General features: G+C 42.1%; 1 protein-coding gene across 1 annotated transcript in view; it reads left to right on the top strand.

The window, feature by feature from the left end:
• Positions 1–21,557, top strand: part of LOC112266187 (metabotropic glutamate receptor 5-like) — a 136,103-nt gene that overhangs the window by 101,188 nt on the left and 13,358 nt on the right. Inside the window, exons 9-10 of the mRNA XM_042294967.1 lie at positions 1–75; positions 300–426. The exon at positions 1–75 is cut by the window's left edge and continues 94 nt beyond it. Of these exons, the coding sequence (XP_042150901.1) occupies positions 1–75; positions 300–426 (202 nt within the window). The remainder of the gene's footprint in view (positions 76–299; positions 427–21,557) is intronic.

The following is a 21,557-nucleotide window of genomic DNA, read 5'->3' as shown; positions in this document are numbered from 1 at the left end:
GATGAAATCTGGGCCAGCAAGGACACCATCATCAAATCAGTCTGCAGCGAACCCTGTGACAAGGGACAGATAAAGGTGACACACACACACACACACACACACAACCACACACATCCCTGTATGCTCGGGTGGAGGGAGGGAGGGAGGAAGGGGGTGAAAGGTTGACCTTTCAAGATTATCTCTGTTGATATTTCAATCTGATTGGTGAATTCTCTCCAATATAGTATTTTTGCAGCATTCTGATTTGTGTTTTTTTTCTGAGCTGATGAAGGTGTTTTTCTGGTGTGTGTTTCCTCCAGGTGATCCGTAAAGGAGAGGTGAGCTGCTGCTGGACCTGCACTCCCTGTAAGGAGAATGAGTTTGTGTTTGATGAGTACACCTGCCGAGCCTGTGACCTGGGCTCCTGGCCCACCTTCCACCTCACAGGTAAGACACACACACACACACACACACACACACACACACACACACACACACACACACACACACACACACACACACACACACACACACACACACACACACACACACACACACACACACACACACACACACACACACACACACACACACACACACACACACACACACACACACACACACACACACACACACATATAAGGTGTATGGATTGGCGTCTTTGTTCTTGGAAGTCTCCTCCAAATGAATTTCTTCAGCCTGGCTGAGCTGGATCAGACGCCCTCACACAGGTTAACACGACAGACTGACTCATTCACACATCCTGGAAACACACACGCACTCACAAATGCACACACACACACACACAGACACAAACACACACACACAGACACAAAGAAAAAAATATGGGGCATTTATATAATGGTGTTTTTCAATTGTACAATTCACATTTCTCCATTAGAGGAGCCAGCTTTTGTTGACTGCAAAGAGGTAATGTTTTTTCAGCAGTACTGTTAAATACTTTGTGTTATTATTATGTGTGTTTGTGTGTCAGTCAGTCAGTCACTGTATAAATTGAACTTAGTAGAGAAGTGATTGTCTGATGCTTCTCAGCGTGCTGTCCTGTTACAGCCTAATGGATGTTATTCTCTCAGTTACTGATGAGAAGAGACACACACACACACACACACACACACATACACACACACACACAGAATATACACTGATCATGTTTTGACTGAATCTGTAGTATTTCCATGAAAGCAGCTAATTATCCTTCCTCCTCTCCCGCTCATCCTCTCTCCCCTCCTCGTCTCAATTTGACACTGGCATGGTCACCATTGTACTAATTATTCTGTATTGAGGGAAATTTTCTATGCAAATGTATTTTAGAGGAGCTGTGGATATTGTTCTGTAATGCATTCGACTGCTCATCATTATACAGCTGCTAGCCAGCAAGCGCCAATGTTTAAAACATGAGCCCAACGCATCACAGCGAACACAGATTACACACTTTACTGGAGTATTCTACTGCAACGTTTAAGGAATGGAGAGGAGTAAGCACTCACGTTTAGCAGCTGTAGAAGAGTCATTCCATCAGGACAGTAAGTTTGACTGTGGCTGTGGGTGTCTCCCGTCTAGACTGTAACTGGTGTAATGTGTCTCCCGTCTAGACTGTAACTGGTGTAATGTGTCTCCCGTCTAGACTGTATCTGGTGTAATGTGTCTCCCATCTAGACTGTAACCGGTGTAATGTGTCTCCCATCTAGACTGTAACTGGTGTAATGTGTCTCCCGTCTAGACTGTATCTGGTGTAATGTGTCTCCCGTCTAGACTATAACTGGTGTAATGTGTCTCCCGTCTAGACTGTAACTGGTGTAATGTGTCTCCCGTCTAGACTGTAACTGGTGTAATGTGTCTCCCGTCTAGACTGTAACTGGTGTAATGTGTCTCCCGTCTAGACTGTAACTGGTGTAATGTGTCTCCCGTCTAGACTGTAACTGGTGTAATGTGTCTCCCGTCTAGACTGTAACTGGTGTAATGTGTCTCCCATCTAGACTGTAACTGGTGTAATGTGTCTCCCGTCTAGACTGTATCTGGTGTAATGTGTCTCCCGTCTAGACTGTATCTGGTGTAATGTGTCTCCCGTCTAGACTGTAACTGGTGTAATGTGGTGTAATGTGTCTCCCGTCTAGACTGTAACTGGTGTAATGTGTCTTCCATCTAGACTATAACTGGTGTAATGTGTCTCCCGTCTAGACTGTAACTGGTGTAATGTGTCTCCCATCTAGACTGTAACTGGTGTAATGTGTCTCCCGTCTAGACTGTAACTGGTGTAATGTGTCTCCCGTCTAGACTGTAACTGGTTTAATGTGTCTCCCATCTAGACTGTAAGTGGTGTAATGTGTCTCCCGTCTAGACTGTAACTGGTGTAATGTGTCTCCCATCTAGACTGTAACTGGTGTAATGTGTCTCCCGTCTAGACTGTAACTGGTGTAATGTGTCTCCCATCTAGACTGTAACTGGTGTAATGTGTCTCCAGTCTAGACTGTAACTGGTGTAATGTGTCTCCCGTCTAGACTGTAACTGGTGTAATGTGTCTCCCGTCTAGACTGTAACTGGTGTAATGTGTCTCCCGTCTAGACTGTAACTGGTGTAATGTGTCTCCCATCTAGACTATAACTGGTGTAATGTGGTGTAATGTGTCTCCCGTCTAGACTATAACTGGTGTAATGTGGTGTAATGTGTCTCCCGTCTAGACTATAACTGGTGTAATGTGGTGTAATGTGTCTCCCGTCTAGACTGTAACTGGTGTAATGTGTCTCCCGTCTAGACTGTATCTGGTGTAATGTGTCTCCCGTCTAGACTGTAACTGGTGTAATGTGTCTCCCATCTAGACTATAACTGGTGTAATGTGTCTCCCGTCTAGACTGTAACTGGTGTAATGTGTCTCCCATCTAGACTGTAACTGGTGTAATGTGTCTCCCGTCTAGACTGTAACTGGTGTAATGTGTCTCCCGTCTAGACTGTAACTGGTGTAATGTGTCTCCCGTCTAGACTGTAACTGGTGTAATGTGTCTCCCGTCTAGACTGTAACTGGTGTAATGTGTCTCCCGTCTAGACTGTAACTGGTTTAATGTATCTAGACTGTAAGTGGTGTAATGTGTCTCCCGTCTAGACTGTAACTGGTGTAATGTGTCTCCCGTCTAGACTGTAACTGGTGTAATGTGTCTCCCGTCTAGACTGTAACTGGTGTAATGTGTCTCCCGTCTAGACTGTAACCGGTGTAATGTGTCTCCCGTCTAGACTGTAACTGGTGTAATGTGTCTCCCATCTTGACTATAACTGGTGTAATGTGTCTCCCGTCTAGACTGTAACCGGTGTAATGTGTCTCCCGTCTAGACTGTAACTGGTGTAATGTGTCTCCCGTCTAGACTGTATCTGGTGTAATGTGGTGTAATGTGTCTCCCGTCTAGACTGTAACTGGTGTAATGTGTGTCCCGTCTAGACTGTAACCGGTGTAATGTGTCTCCCGTCTAGACTGTAACTGGTGTAATGTGTCTCCCATCTAGACTGTAACTGGTGTAATGTGTCTCCCATCTAGACTGTAACTGGTGAAATGTGTCTCCCGTCAGACTGTAACTGGTGTAATGTGGTGTAATGTGTCTCCCGATAGACTGTAACTGGTGTAATGTGTCTCCCATCTAGACTGTAACTGGTGTAATGTGTCTCCCGTCTAGACTGTAACTGGTGAAATGTGTCTCCCGTCTAGACTGTAACTGGTGTATTGTGTCTCCCATCTAGACTGTAACGGTGTAATGTGTCTCCCGTCTAGACTGTAACCGGTGTAATGTGTCTCCCGTCTAGACTGTAACCGGTGTAATGTGTCTCCCGTCTAGACTGTAACTGGTGTAATGTGTCTCCCGTCTGGACTGTAACTGGTGTAATGTGTCTCCCGTCTAGACTGTAACTGGTGTAATGTGTCTCCCGTCTAGACTGTAACTGGTGTAATGTGCCTCCCAAAGAAACTGGTGTAATGTGTCTCCCGAGACTGTAACTGGTGTAATGTGGCTCCCGGTGGGACTGTAACTGGTGTAATGTATCCTACGGGACTGAAACATGGAATAATGTGTCTCCTGAGTGGACTGTAACTGGTGTAATGTGTCTCCCGGCGGGACTGTAACCGGTGTAATGTGTCTCCCGTCTAGACTGTAACTGGTGTAATGTGGCTCCAGTCTAGACTGTAACCGGTGTAATGTGGCTCCCGTCTAGACTGTATCTGGTGTAATGTGGCTCCCGGCGGGACTGTAACTCGTGCAATGTGTCTCCCGTCTAGACTGTAACTGGTGTAATGTGGCTCCTGGCAGGACTGTAACTGGTGTAATGTGGCTCCCAGCGGGACTGTATCTGGTGTTATGTCAATGAGTAAACACAGAGAGATAGAGAAAGAGGGAGAGAAAGAGAGAGAGAGAGAGAGAGAGAGAGAGAGAGAGAGAGAGAATATCCAAGGCCTGGGGTCATCTGCCTTTGGCCTCAAGAGCAATTTCAAGAGCAATTTCTCACCAAAGAAATTGGAAATACAGACATTGTATATCCTACAAGAAACATGGAATAAATGGGCTCCTGAGTGGTGCAGTGGTCTAAGGCACTGCATCTCAGTGCAAGAGGCATCACTGCAGTCCCTGGTTCCAAACCAGGCTGCATTACATCCAGCCTTGAATTGGGAGTCCCATCGGGCTGCGCACTATTAGCCCAGCTTCGTCCTGGGTAGGCCGTCATTATAAATAAGAATTTGTTCTTAACTGACTTGCCTGGTAAAATAATAAAGGAGATGGACCAACTGGTTGCCCTCTAGGTTACAGAGAGCTGGTCGTACCATCCACCATACTACAAGGTGTGAAACAGGGAAGGGACGCAGGAGGTATGCTAATTTGTTTTAGAGCAGATCTAACTCACTGTATTAAATTAATCAAAACAAGGAAGGGATGCAGGAGGTATGCTAATTTGTTCTAGAGCAGATCTAACTCACTGTATTAAATTAATCAAAACAAGGAAGGGATGCAGGAGGTATGCTAATTTGTTATAGAGCAGATCTAACTCACTGTATTAAATTAATCAAAACAAGGAAGGGACGCAGGAGGTATGCTAATTTGTTATAGAGCAGATCTAACTCACCTTATTAAATTAATCAAAACAGGGAAGGGACACAGGGGGTATGCTAATTTGTTATAGAGCAGATCTAACTCACTGTATTAAATTAATCAAAACAAGGAAGGGACACAGGAGGTATGCTAATTTGTTATAGAGCAGATCTAATTCACTGTATTAAATTAATCAAAACAGGGAAGGGACACAGGGGGTTACATTTGGCTATAAATTCAAAAGGAAATGATCTCAACAGCTACCTATATCCCCCCACTAGAATCCCTATACTTTAATGAAGACAGCTTCTCCATCCTGGAGGGGAAATCAAACATTTCAAGGCCCAGGGACATGTACGAGTCTGTGGTGACCTAAATGCCAGAACCGGACAACAACATGACACCCTCAGCACACAGGGGGACAAACACCTGCCTGGAGGTGACAGCATTCCCTCTCCCTTCTGCCCCCCTAGGCACAACTATGACAACATAACCAACAAAAACAGTCACAACTCCTGCAATGGAAATAGTCTGGGTAGTCATTTTATTAGGTGTTCAGGAGTCATGGCTTGGGGGTAGAAGCTGTTTAGAAGACTCTTGGACCTAGACTTGGCACTCTGGTACCGCTTGCCGTGCTGTTGCAGAAAGAACAGTCTATGACTAGGGTGGCTGGAGTCTTTGACAATTTTTTGGGCCTTCCTCTGACACCGCCTGGTATAGAGGTCCTGGATGGTACGGAGCTTAGCCCCAGTGATGTACTGGGCCATACGCACTACCCTCTGTAGTGCCATGCGGTCTGAGGCCGAGCAGTTGCCGTACCAGGAAGTGATGCCAACAGTCAGGAAGCTCTCGCTGGTGCAGCTTTAGAACCTTTTGAGGATCTGAGGACCCATGCAAAACTTTACAGTCTCCTGAGGAAGAATAGGTTTTGTGTGCTTGGACCATGTTAGTTTGTTGGTGATGTGGACACCAAGGATCTTGAAGCTCTCAACCTGCTCCACTGCAGCCCCGTCGATGAGAATTGGGGCTCGGTCCTCTTTTCCCTGTAGTCCACAATCATCTCCTTTGTCTTGATCACGTTAAGGGAGAGGTTGTTGTCCTGGCACCACACGACCAGGTCTCTGACCTCCTCCCTATAGGCTGTCTCGTCGTTGTCGGTGATCAGGCCTACCATTGTTGTGTCATCTGAAAACTTAATGATGGTGTTGGAGTCGTGCCTGGCCATGCAGTCATGAGTGAACAGGGGGGGGGGCTGAGCACGCACCCCTGAGGGGCCCCTGTGTTGAGGATCAGCGTGGAGGATGTGTTGTTACCTATCCTTACCGCCTGGGGGCGGCCCGTCAGGAAGCCTAGGATCCAGTTGCAGAGGGAGGTGTTTAGTCCCAGGGTCCTTAGCTTATTGATGAGCTTTGAGGGCAATATGGTGTTGAACGCTTAGCTGTAGTCAATGAATAGCATTCTCACATCGGTTTACCATTTGTACAGATGGGAAAGGGCAGTGTGGCGTGAAATAGAGATAATCTGTGGATCTGTTAAGGTGTGCAAATTGGAGTGGGTCCAGGGTTTCTGGGATAATGGTGTTGATGTGAGCCATGACCAGCCTTTCAAAGCACTTCATGGCTACAGATGTGAGTGATACGGATTGGTGGTCATTTAGGCAGGTTACCTTAGTGTTCTTGGGCACTATATGGTGGTCTGCTTAAAACATGTTGCTATTACAGACTCGGGCAGGGAGAGGTTGAAAATCGCAGTGAAGACTCTTGCCAATTGGTCAGCGCATGCTCGCAGTACACTTCCTGGTAATCCGTCTGGCCCTGCGGCCTTGTGAATGTTGACCTGTTTAAAGAACCTACTTACATTGGCTGCAGAGAGAGCGATCACACAGTCTTCCGGAACAGCTGATGCTCTCATGCATGTTTCAGTGCCATTTGCCTCAACACTTTTCCTGTTTGAAGGTTCGTTGGAGGGCATAGCGGGATTTCTTATAAGGTTCCGTGTTAGAGTCCCGCTCCTTGAAAGCGGCAGCTTTTGCCTTTAGCTCAGTGCGGATGTTGCCTGTAATCCTTCTGGTTGGGGTGTGTACGTACTGTCACTGTCGGGATGACGTCATTGATACACTTATTGATGAAGCCAATGACTGATGTAGTGTACTCCTCAATGCCATCGGAGGAACCCCGGAACATATTCTAGACTGTGCTAGCAGAATAGTCCTATAGCTTAGCATTTGCTTAATCTGACCACTTTTTTTTATAGATCGAGTCACTGGTGCTTCCTGCTTTAACTTTTGCTTGTTAGCAGGAATTAGCAGGATAATATTATGGTCAAAATTGCCAAATGGAGGGTGAAGGAGAGCTTTGTATGCGTCTCTGTGTGGAGTAAAGCTGGTCCAGAGTGTTTTTTCCTTTGGTTGCACATTTAACATACTGACAGAAATTTGGTAAAACGGATTTAAGTTTCCCTGCATTAAAGTCCCTGGCCAGTCGGAGCGCTGCCTCTGGGTGAATGTTTTCTTGTTTGCTTATGGCGGAATACAGCTCACTCAATTCTGTCTTAGTGTGAGCCTCTGACTGTGGTTTTATGTGAACAGCCACAAAAAATACAGATGAAAACTCTCTAGATAGTGTGGTCCACAGCTTATCATAAGATACTCTACCTCAGGTGAGTAATAGCTCGATACTTCCTTAGAAATTGTGCACCAGCTGTTATTTACATAAATATCTAGCCTGCAGCCTCTTGTCTTACCAGATGCAGCTGTTCTATCCTGCCAGTACAGCGTATAACCAACTAGCTGTATGTTGATAGTGTCATCGTTCAGCCACTACTCCATGAAACATAATATATTACAGTTTTGAATGTCCTGTTGGTAGTTTAATCTTGCGCATACAGTGGGGCAAAAAAGCATTTAGTCAGCCACCAATTGTTCAAGTTCTCCCACTGTTAGTGGAATTTCTAAATTCCTGTATGTTTTGTAGCCAAAACCAGATTCTCACTCATTCTAATTCATTAATGAGTTGTAAGTTCATTAATTATGCATGAAGTAGATTGAGACCAGTCTTAAAAGCCAAAAGTAACAGCGTTTATTTCAAGAGAGTACTCCTCCATACACATATTTCCACAGGTTATAAACTGAAAATGACGTCAGCGTTTTCTAAACGTTCTATTTCACCAGTAGAGGGGCCCTCTAGCCTTTGCGTTATCAGCACGAAGTCAAGGCCAGTCAGTATAAATCGACATTCTAGACAATCTGGAGATGGGCCGTTCCCGCCACCTGGAGATTTGTACACTGAATGAACTAAGGAACAGACATTCATTGTTACTAAACTCCTGACTACTTTATATACAATTGGGAATGGGAGCAAGAGAGAAAATTCACATGTACAGTACATTATAGCATTTGGACTAGTCAGTTCTGATTGGAATGTATACATAATTAGTCATTTCAACCATAATTTCCTCTAACAATCCTCCCTTTGATCAAATATTATACATTCAAATCTACAAAAATAAAAATATTAACCTACTCATACTAACCTTATTATAAAGGTTTATCAGATCATCATATGAATAGACACATAACCAACATTATTATGAATGTTTATCCGACTCTTCACCCATCATTAATCAAATCTAACCTCAACTCCAACTGTTTTTAAACCTACATCAGAATCATAACTCTTCTTTCAGGATTTTCGTTACAATCTTTATTAAAAAACAGTTTAATCATTGAAACAAATTACAATCCAATTCCCCTTCATCTCAACACTAGTCTCATCAAACATAAATTCCCCAATGATGAAAGATCCAGATTCGTCCACTTCCTCTGTAGACATGCCTTCAGTCCTCCACGGGTTAGAACCTGGAATCGGCCCACACCGCACCATCTATTGTCATAGATTACTCCAGAGTCCTGGAAATAAGGCCTCATACACAGGGGATTAGACAACCGCCCCCCTAAAACTAAAACAGTCACACAGGTGAATGTAGCCCACAGTGATCATAACATTTTTCCATTTTCCAAACGTACTATCAAAACCCAATCAGTCAGAGAAGTATCCACCCCAGAGTTTCTGCCAACCCGTGAACTAGGGTGTGTAAACCAGACAAGGCCTTGGTCACTGATCCATCCCAACTGTATATCCCGGAGTCAAACTACCTATACACCCCCACCGTCTTCAGCCAGCAAACATCCAAGACTATTCTATTCTGCCTAGTCATTCATTACATCTCTAAAATAATTGGTGAAGCGCTGTGGATTTTTAATAGATATAATCGATCCAATCCACATTCTCATTGAGAGTGGACCACCAAAAATACTTGTCTCTAATCCTGCCAGGATCTAATTTGTAGCTTTGATCTCATCTGCCACCCTTGGATCCACAATGTTATTAATACAAACCCTATCATCAAAAGACCCAGTCGGAGTACTTATTTTCTCCCGTTTAGTCAACACAATGAGTGTAAAAGGCATTCTCAAAATGTACCAGTACACATACCTCTGTTCAATTAGCCAGTAATACTCGGCCATCATGTCATTCTCCCACACATTCAACAGATGTGAGCCCTGAGTCTCCTTATCTTACTGACATCCCCAGATCTCAACCAGTCAGCCAAATCACTCATCACCCCATCAGTAGTAATATTCTCTGTCCCATAAGCACTATACCGGGCCAGACAGTATCAATCTCCTCTTGTCACTTTGAAGGAGGAAGCCTAGATTTCAGAGGAACATGTGGATATAAATAGTGCAAATCCACACAACTGTTGTTATCTGGCTTTCCTGCTTTCATGAATAGCTTTACTATACAGGCTGTTCCCTTAGGTGAATAATTCCATTTCTGAACTATCCACACCGGCTCTTGGCTCTGGACAACTCCACCGTCAGTATCTGCTTTGTCAGGGACAATGCTTGTATTCAGCTGTCTATAGAGCAACCAGCTGCTCTAACTTTTTCTACCTGGAATGCCCTAGGTTATCAACTGAAACCCTTACTTTCTCCTTCCATGCTGGGTATGTAGATTTATGTAGCCTTCTCACATGCTGTGAGCTATAACTTGTTTCCATGAACTACAGAGACGTGCATATACGTCTTCCATCATAGCTACTCTTAGTCCTGAACTGCCAAGGAGTCAGACACCACTTGGTTTACATAGAACTCCACTGAGACATCCCTCCCTATCCTACTCTCACTTCCTGTTTATCCAGATCAAGTGATCTCTTATGCTTGGTTAATACTAATTTCTCGTTTAATTATGTCAATATTACCCTCTAGCCTTCTCGGGTTCATGTTGTAGGAATAAGATCTCCAACCATACAGTTTAGGATGGACAGCTCACCTATAAAGCCCCACCCTCTTCCAGAAAACACATCATTAGCAAGAGTCAGACACATTTTCACTTCTATGAACAAGAACAGTGAGGAAAGGACAGGTAAGGTATTCTTCATTCGAGAGATGGCCCCCAGAATTCTGTTAATTCCAGTTCTCCTCTCGAACTCTGTTATTGTTCGACAGTGTTAATGTGCCTTACCCTCCCGCAGTGCGATATGAATCCGGGTAGCTCTTTCAGCTAGCTGTCACCTTGGTATGGTCCCCCCAACAAGCCTATGGGACTGGATTGAGTGACTTCACCTGTAGTTCACCTGTAGTGCATAAAATCTTGGACATACAGGTTTGGTTAACAAACAGTTTCTCATTTATTCTGTTTATTAGCTAAATTTTTTTTGTTTTATTAGTTAATTATCCCGTAGGTCACATCCTATTCTAGAACACTATTTACCCATCCCCCTTTGTTACCTGTCTCTGCCCAGGTAACAACCTTACCTAAGTCATTGTTTAAGAATAAGGCAAGATTTAGTGAATTATCCTTATGTCTGACATCATCATGTAGGAGCGCCCCTTTCATTTTCCACATGTCCAATTCTCCCTTTTGTCTCCATTCAGTAACTGTTATCTTTGCCTGTCCTGGCTCCCCTTCTAAAACTTCTCCTCTCTGCTCTCCAACCTTCAAGGTCTCTGCAGTGCGGGGGAGGGCTCTTCTGTCTGCCTTTTCCCCTATCTGTCTGTAGCTCTGTTTCTCATGTTTCCAAATTTGAACTACATGTCTCACTGTTTGGCTTTATCTAAACTCATGGATTTTCTTTTAGAAAAACATGTCTATGGTGGCAATTTCTAAAGTCCTTATCTAGGTTAATTAAACTATCTTAATCCTAACAATAATCTTAAATCATCACAGATGTCCTATATTCCTGTTAAATGTAATACTATTTAAAAACTTATAATAATCAAACAAAGTCTAATAAATGCTAACCATATTAGTCAGTCTCATCCTCCCCTGAAAGCATGCTTCAGTATCAGCATCTCCAACTGGAGCATCAAGCAAAGGCATCATGCCTGAAGCCTTCACCACATCTGTAACAGACTTCTTAAAACACGGTATGATGCAAGCAGCACAACACATCAATAATAAAAATACAAGAATTAGGGTCAGAAATCCAGTAACCACCATACCAGTGTACTTACCAAACCAGGCTCCCAACCAAGAGAACAGTCCACCCCCGCCATGGTCCTCATCTCAGCAGATAGTGCATCAAGCCCATTAAGGACCTTAGATATTCTACCATCTGGGCTGGTGTTATTAGGAATATACGTGCAACATTGTTCACCGAACATCTTGCAGACGCCCCCCTGACTGGCAAGAAGCATATCCAAAGCAAGTCTATTCTGTATAAGACAGCCACAAATTGTCCCTACCATCAAAACCAGTCTCAGTGCCTAATTGATCAATAGCTGAATATTCTAACATTAATTACCTGAATGGGATTTAACACAGTGGTGGCAGGTTCGGTCCAGGGGTGGTAGAGGAGTGTGTCTGGCCCTGGTTCGTCTGGGACCTCTGGTTTTGGCAGTACCTTAATAGAAAACACACCCATCGTGTCTGTCCCGGTCCTTTGTAGTCCGAGGGTGTAAGTGTCTGCATCAGAGAGCTTAATAGTTTTGATGGTTAGTAGGATTTCATCACCTTTACAGAGTTCAACAGTGCTCCCAGGTTTCCCCCATATCATGGAAAACCTATCCACCTTCGTGGGATCCCCTATGCTATAAGGATACCCTCTTCTCCAATCCCGGAACTGTCCCAAGTTGGTTATCATGTAATCCCCATACGGACACCCTCCCCCATTACAAAGGTAATGTCACCCGTCTTTTGGCACTCCTGTACACAGGGGTTAAAACCAAACAAAAACATCTCAAATTCTTCCCTGCCCCGTTGGCTCAAAATATGTTATCTTCCCCTATTTATTCTCGATGATAAATATGACTTTCTCTCTGTTACAATACCAAATCACTAATAGCCCCTTCAAAAACTTCACAGCTAATGTTGTAAAAACAGAATCCTGAACCACTTTCTCATTTGCGGTTCAAACAGTAATTCTAACCCCTCAACCAAAACTGCTTCATTTCTAATGAATTTACCTTAAAACTAGTAACTCAATATGACCACATTCATTATACAAATGACTCTCCCCTGAGGCTGATCAGACCTCAGAAGACAGTCACGATAAGGTCAAAAGGTCATACCATATTAGACATAAAGAACCCTTTATCCTTACAATAGAAATAGTCACCTGTGTAATTAAAACCCATAAAATAACAACTCATAAGGTTCCATATGTGAGCGTGCCTCGTTAAAATACCTTTGCACTAAAACAAATAGTTCTAACAATTGTTTTATGTGTATATATTTTCAGACCTTTTTCAATTTGGTCGTTTATGGCTGCTCTCTCCCCCAGGTTATAATCCCAGGAAACATCTAAAATTGAGACCCTTTAAACATCCATTTTCCCAGAAGGGGAACATCACTCCTAACTAGCATTCGCTATGCTAATTCCGATTCAGAAACTCAAAAGTGAACTATAAACTAAACCTAATGATGATTCCCCTTTAACTAAAATCATTAATCATAAATTTTAAACACCGTCAATGTATATGTTTACTCAAATGAACGTGTTACCCTTAGATACAATTAACCCGATACATTTCTCAGTGTAAGAAATCCGTAATTTAATCCCCGATATTTAATAAATATGCATTCACTTTCTCCCATGGCTCCTTTAATTGACTTATTTTAGATAACTTCCATCCGTCCCGGAATGAAGAATCCTACTTAAACACGCATGTCTACGTATCAGGGGAAAAGTTTGAATAACCAAATTCAACCTAGCTTACTTCCCGAAACATATGCAGTTATATTTTTCTATAGAGGTTGCTTTTCAAACTTTAAATACCCTAACATGGTTCCACACAATTGAAAGTGCTCAAATTCACTGGTGTTACATAAACAATCAACCCTGGAATCACAACCATGGAATCCATTACCACGATGTTTTACGAACCATACATCCAGTCTCTCTCTCCCTAACATAGTTCAACCCAAACAAACGCCACACCTTGATGCCTAGCTAGGTATCCGCTGATAGTTTTTAGCATCTTTCCTGACTATCCTGGCAACTCTCAAATTACTGTTAAAAATGTATTTTGTAATTTACATCAACTTCTGAAAAGTCACTCGAAACCTCGATACCCACACTAACAGCCATTCAATTTGCTCCGTTATCCCCAGTCCCTGGCGACAACAGTGCCTCGCTAGTGACGACATCATCAAGCGCTCAACCTCAGCCCCATTCGTAGCGACTTTAAATGAATTGTAAATAATTATTGTTCGATTAACCAAACCTAATTTATCACATCAGTTCAAATCCTGAATTATAATTTGCCACCCCAACCAACATCTCTAAATTCGCTAATTTTATAAAAACCTTTCGATGGGCATAAATCGTAATTGTCTCTTTGTTATCATTTAGAATCCATTTTGCTCTAAGTCTCGTCTGATTTAGTATTCTAATTTCTGTCTTAATCTCTCATGATTAAGTTTAGCTCTTTTATGGAAATCTTACCAATAGCTTTGACTTTTGAATCAGATATTAGGTCTAACCTTACAACTATAAGCCCAGGGTTTGTAAAGCCCTAGTTAAAATCTTATTTTCCGGTTGTGTCAGTAAAGAACGCTAATAATCGTTATCTCACGCCACTAATTGTTAGACTCCCCTCTCGCATGGAACTATCCTGTCTATAGATATGGCTTTTATCTCATTTCTTTAGATTTAAATTCCCTCTCCTCCTTATTTGGATATTTCCGTAGTATTAGTTGAATCGGACCGATGATCAATACTGCCACTATTCAAATGACCAATCCAGTTATCTTGCGCATTCTTGCCATCTCCCCACGCCCAGTATTCGTACGAGATCACCGTCCTATCCCCCAGTACCTATTTAATATCCCGTCTTAATCTCGGGCGGGTGTGCCTCTCATGATTAAGGTCAATTTGGATATTTTCCGTAGTATTAGTTGAATCGGAACGATGATCAAATGACCAATCCAGTTATCTTGCATTCCTTGCTGTCTCCCCACGCCTAGTATTTTTACAAGATCACCGTCCTATCTCCCAGTACCTATTTAATATCCCTTCTTAATCTCGGGCGGGTGTGCCTCTCATGATTAAGTTTAGTTTATTTGCGGTAGTGCACATTACCACAGGTTATTTTCGAACCTGCTTCCGTGTATGTCGGTTCTACAAAACCCATTGTATGATGGTCATACACCCCTGTGGGGATAGCAAAGCTCTCACCATTGATGAATTCTCAGAACATCAATTAAAGAACTCAAATCCCCCCAAAATCGAGAATAAAGGCTACTTTACCTGGCTGCCGGCTGGGAAAGCATTGTTCGTTTGAATCTAGTCACCTTTCCTGGAATCTGTGATAATACGCAGGCCTGTTTTAATTTTAACCTCAATTCAGAGGTCAGGTCTTTAGTAAAAACGAGTCAAAAACTCGTCCGTGCACGATTTTCAGCGTACTACCTCAAGATACCAGGGAGGGGTATTTAGATCCGGCATCGAAGGACCAAATGTTAGTGGAATTTCTAAATTCCTGTATGTTTTGTAGCCAAAACCAGATTCTCACTCATTCTAATTCATTAATGAGTTGTAAATTCATTAATTATGCATGAAGTAGATTGAGACCAGTCTTAAAAGCCAAAAGTAACAGCGTTTATTTCAATTGAGTACTCCTCCATACACATATTTCCACAGGTTATAAACTGAAAATGACGTCAGCGTTTTCTAAACGTTCTATTTCACCAGTAGAGGGGCCCTCTAGCCTTCGCGTTATCAGCACGAAGTCAAGGTCAGTCAGTATAAATCGACATTCTAGACAATCTGGAGATGGGCCGTTCCCGCCACCTGGAGATTTGTACACTGAATGAACTAAGGAACAGACATTCATTGTTACTAAACTCCTGACTACTTTATATACAATTGGGAATGGGAGCAAGAGAGAAAATTCACATGTACAGTACATTATAGCATTTGGACTAGTCAGTTCTGATTGGAATGTATACATAATTAGTCATTTCAACCATAATTTCCTCTAACACCCACTTAAAAAGATGAGAGGCCTGTAATTTTCATCATAGGTACACATCAACTATGACAGACAAAATGAGAAGAAAAAAATCCAGAAAATCACATTGTAGGATTTTTAATGAATTTAATGCAAATTATGGTGGGAAAAAAGTATTTGGTCAATAACAAAAGTTTATCTCAATACTTGTTATATACACTTTGTTGGCAATGACAGAGGTCAAACGTTTTCTGTAGGTCTTCACAAGGTTTTCACACACTGTTGCTGGAATTTTGGCCCATTCCTCCATGCAGATCACCTCTAAAGCAGTGATGTTTTGGGGCTGTTGCTGGGCAACATGGACTTTCAACTCCCTCCAAAGATTTTCTATGTGGTTGAGATCTGGAGACTGGCTAGGCCACTCAAGGACCTTGAAATGCTTCTTACAAAGCCACTCATTCATTGCCCGGGCGGTGTATTTGGGATCATTGTAATGCTGAAAGACCCAGCCACGTTTCATCTTCAATGCCCTTGCTCATGGAAGGAGGTTTTCACACAAAATCTCACTATACATGGCCCCATTCATTCTTTCCTTTACACGGATAAGTCGTCCTGGTCCCTTTGCAGAAAAACAGCCCCAAAGAATGATGTTTCCACCCCCATGCTTCACAGTAGGTATGGTGTTCTTTGGATGCAACTCAGCATTATTTGTCCTCCAAACACGATGAGTTGAGTTTTTACCAAAAAGTTCTATTTTGGTTTCATCTGACCACATAACATTCTCCCAATCTTCTTCTGGATCATCCACATGCTCTCTAGCAAACTTCAGACGGGCCTGGACATGTACTGGCTTAAGCAGGGGGACACGTCTGGCACTGCAGGATTTGAGTCCCTGGCGGCGTAGTGTGTTACTGATGGTAGGCTTTGTTACTTTGGTCCCAGCTCTCTGCAGGTCATTCACTAGGTCCCCCCGTGTGGTTCTGGGATTTTTGCTCACCGTTCTTGTGATAATTTTGACCCCACGGGGTGAGATCCTGCGTGGAGCCCCAGATCGAGGGAGATTATCAGTGGTCTTGTATGTCTTCCATTTCCTAATAAATGCTCCCACAGTTGATTTCTTCAAACCAAGCTGCTTACCTATTGCAGATTCAGTCTTCCCAGCCTGGTGCAGGTCTACAATTTTGATTCTGGTGTCCTTTGACAGCTCTTTGGTCTTGGCCATAGTGGAGTTTGGAGTGTGAGTGTTTGAGGTTGTGGACAGGTGTCTTTTATACTGATAACAAGTTCAAACAGTTGCCATTAATACAGGTAATGAGTGGAGGACAGAGGAGCCTCTTCAAGAAGAAGTTACAGGTCTGTGAGAGCCAGAAATCTTGCTTGTTCATAGGTGACCAAATACTTATTTTGCACCATAATTTGCAAATAAATTCATAAAAAATCCTACAATGTGATTTTCCAGATTCTTTTTCTCATTTTGTCTGTCATAGTTGAAGTGTACCTATGATGAAAATTACAGGCCTCTCTCATCTTTTTAAGTTGGAGAACTTGCACAATTGGTGGCTGACTAAATACTTTTTTGCCCCACTGTAGGTCATCAATTTAATTCTCCAAAGATTGCATGTTTGCTAGCAGAATGGAAGGAAGTGGGGGTTTATTCGATTGCCTACTAATTCTCAGAAAGCAGCCCGCCTTTTGATCCTTTTTTCACCGCTTCCTCCACGCAAATCACAGGGATTTGGGCCTGTTCCCGAGAAAGCAGTATATCGTTTGCGTCGGGCTCATCAGACTTATTAAAGTCCAAAAAGGATTCTACCAGTCCATGGTAAGTTATCGCAGTCCTGATGTCCAGAAGTTATTTTCGGACATAAGTGACGGTAGCAGCAACATTATCTACAAAATAAGTAAAAAAATAAGTTACAAAAAACACAAATAAACAAAAAACAACAACAATCGGTTGGGGACACGTAAAACGCCTGCCCTCTTCTCCGGGGCCATTATTCCCTATCAAATATAAAAATTTCAAACAGAAAACCGAAGAAAATGAACAACAATGATAAATATTTTTATGAAGAATGTAAAAACCTAAGAGAGAAATTGAGAAACCTATCCAACCAAAAACATAGAGACCCAGAAAGCTTGAGTTTACTCCTTCACATTGGTGAATTACTAAAACAATACAGAATTACACTACGGAAAAAGAAGGAACAGCGCATCAGAAATCAGCTCAATGTAATTGAAGAATCCATAGACTCTAAACACTTCTGTGAAAATTGGAAAACACTAAACACATAACAACACGAAGAGTTATTTATCCAAAATGGACATGTATGGGTAAACCACTTCCCCAATCTATTCGGCCCAAAAACAAAGAACAAACAGCAAAAACATACACATGATCAAATACAAATTTTAGAGTCAACTATTAAAGACTAACAGGACACACTGGATTCTCCAATTACAGTGAATTAACTACAGGACAAAATATAAACCCTCCAACCCCAAAATTCCTGTGGTGTTAATGGTATCCTCAATGAAATGATAAAATGTGCAGACAACAATTTCCAATTGGCTATACTTAAACTCTTTAACATCATTCTTAGCTCTGGAATCTTCCCCAATATTTGGAACCAAGGACTGATCACACCAATCCACAAAAGTGGAGAGAAATTTGACCCCAATAACTACTGTGGGATATGCGTCAACAGCAATGCTGGGAAAATACTCTGCATTATCATTAACAGCAGACTCAGTGAAAACAATGTACTGAACAAATGTGAAATTGGCTTTTTACCGAATTACCACATGACGGACCACGTATTCACCCTTCACACCCAAATTGACAAACAAACAAAACCAAAACAAAGGCAAAGTCTTCTCATGCTTTGTTGATTTGAAAAAAGCCTTTGACTCAATTTGGCTTGAGTGTCTGCTATACGTGTCTGCTATAACAATTGATGGAAAGTGGTGTTGGGAAAAACATACAACATTTAAAATCCATGTACACAAACGGTGTGCGTTTAAAATGGGCACAAAACACACACATTTCTTTCCACAGGGCCATGGGGTGAGACAGGGATGCAGCCCCACCCTCTTCAACATATATATCAATGAATTTACGAGGGCACTAGAACAGTCTGCAGCACCTGGCCTCACCCTACTAGAATCTGAAGTCAAATGTCTACTGTTTGCTGATGATCTGGTGCTTCTGTCACCAACCATGGAGGGCCTACAGCGGCACTTAGATCTTCTACACAGATTCTGTCAGACCTGGGCCTTGACAGTAAATCAAAATAATGGTGTTCCAAAAAAGGTTCAGTCACCAGGATCACAAATAAAAAATCCATCAAGTCACCATTGCCCTGGAGCACACAACAAACAACACATACCTCAGGCTAAACATCAGCGCCACAGGTAACTTCCACAAAGCTGTGAACGATCTGAGAGACAAGGCAAGAAGGGCATTCTATGCCATCAAAAGGAACATACAATTCAACAGACCAATTAGGATCTGGCTAAAAATACTTGAATCCGTTACTACCTTTATGGTTGTGAGGTCTGGGGTCCACTCACCAGCCAATAATTCACAAAATGGGACAAACACCAAATTGAGACTCTGCATGAAGAATTTTGCTAAAATATCCTCCATGTACAACGTAGAATAAATAAATAATGCACACAGGCAGAATTAGGCCGATACCCGCCAATTATCAAAATTCTACAATCACCAAAAATGAAGCGATTCCCAAACCTTCCATAACAAAGCCATCACCTACAGAAAGATGAATCTGGAGAAGAGTCCCCTAAGCAAGCTGGTCCTGGGGCTCTGTTCACAAACACAAACAGACCCAACAGAGCCCCAGGACAGCAACACATTTAAACCAAACCAAATCATGAGAAAACAAAAGGATAATTACTTGACACATTGGAAAGAATTAACAAAAAAACTGAGCAAAGTAGAATGCTATTTGGCCCTAAACACAGTGTACACATTGGCAGAATACCTGACCACTGCGACTGACCCAAACCTAAGGAAAGCTTTGACTATGTACAGACTCAGTGAGCATAGCCTTGCTATTGAGAAAGGCCGCCGTAGGCAGACATGGCTCTTAAGAGAATACAGATTATGTGCACACTGCCCACAAAGTGAGGTGGAAGCTGAGCTGTACTTCCTAACCTCCAGCCAAATGTATGACCATATTAGAGACACATATTTCCCTCAGATTACACAGATCCACAAAGAATTTGAAAACAAACCCAATTTTGATAAACTCTCATATCTACTGGGTGAAATACCACAGTGTGCCATCACAGCAGCAAGATTTGTGACCTGTTGCCATAAGAAAAGGGCAACCAGTGAAGAACAAACACCATTGTTAATACAACCCATATTTATGTTTATTTATTTTCCCTTTTGTAGTTTAACTATTTGCACATCATTACAACACTGTATAAAGACATAATATGACATTTGTATTCATGTATTTATTATTATGGAACTGTGTAATGTTTACTGTTAATTGTTATTGCTTATTTCACTTTTGTTCATTATCTTCTTCAGGTATTCCCAAACTGGGGTACGCGATGCCATCGGGGGTACGCCAAATAAAAACATAATTCAAATTTTTTAAATGTAAATATATATAAAAAATACAAATAAATGTTTTTTTTCTCGCCTGAGTATCCTCATTTCACTGCCAAAAATAAAGCATCTAGTGTTCAGCTAAATAACAACACAATGTCAAATACAGGTAACCTAGTCAAATAATTAACATCCAATCACATTAACCGTTACTCATCCAATCACATTAACCGTTACTCATCCAATCACATTAACCATTACTCATCCAATCACATTAACCATTACTCTCTCGCAGGAATTTCACTAACGGTCTGTATGCAGCCAAACGTAGCTGCTGCTCGTGTTGGTGTCTGTACTTATGGAGCAAAAGCAATGACAGGGAGACATAGTGGAGTGGTAACGCGTGTGCAAGCAGTTGTTCCAGACACCACTTGGGTACACTGCAGCATCCACCTAGAGTCTCTTGCTGCCAAGGGAATGCCTGACAGCTTGAAAGACGTTTTGGACTCAACAGTAAAAAAGTTTAACTTTGTTAAAGCAAGGCCCCTGAACTGTCGTGTATTTTCTGCACTACGCAATGATATGGGCAGCGAACATACCTTTTATAACGTACTGGTTATGCTGGTTATCAAGGGGCAAAGTATTTTTTAATTGAGAGATGAGCTTAAAGTTTTCTTTACTGACCATAATTTTCACATGTCTGACCGCTTATAAGGATGACGAGTTTCTCACACGACTAGCCTATCTGGGTGAGGTTTTTTCTCGCCTGCATGATCTGAATCTAGGATTACAGGGACTCTATATTCAATGTGCGGGACATAATTTAAGCCATGATTAAGACGTTAGAGCTCTTCTCTCTCTGCATTAACAAGGACAACACACAGGTCTTTCCGTCATTGTGTGATTTTTTGTGTGTGCAAATGAACTCAAGCTTACGGACAATGTTAAATGTGACATAGTGAAGCACCTGAGTGAGTTGGGTGCGCAATTACACAGGTTCTTTCCCAAAACGGATGACACAATCAACTGGATTCATAATCACTTTCATGCCCTTCCTCCAGTCCACTTACCGATATCTGAAAAAGAGAGCTCCGTCGAAATTGCAACAAGCGGTTCTGTGAAAATGGAATTGAATCAGAAGCCACTGCCAGATTTCTGGATTGGGCTGTGCTCAGAGTATCTTGCCTTGGCAAATCATGCTGTTAAGACACTGAGGCCCTTTGCAACCACGTATCTATGTGAAAGTAGATTCCCAGCCCTCGCTAACATGAAAACTAAATACAGGCACAGACTGTGTGTGGAAAATGATTTAAGACTGAAACTCTCTCCAATACAACCCAACATTGCAGAGTTATGTGCATCCTTTCAAGCACACCCTTCTCATTAACCTGTGGTGAGTTATTCATAATTTTCAATGAAAAAATATGTTTTTATGTGTAAGATGGTTAAATAAAGAGCAAAA

Source organism: Oncorhynchus tshawytscha, linkage group LG13 (assembly GCF_018296145.1).
Source record: "Oncorhynchus tshawytscha isolate Ot180627B linkage group LG13, Otsh_v2.0, whole genome shotgun sequence".
NCBI lineage: Eukaryota > Metazoa > Chordata > Actinopteri > Salmoniformes > Salmonidae > Oncorhynchus > Oncorhynchus tshawytscha.
This window is presented reverse-complemented; position numbering and strand designations above follow the sequence as displayed.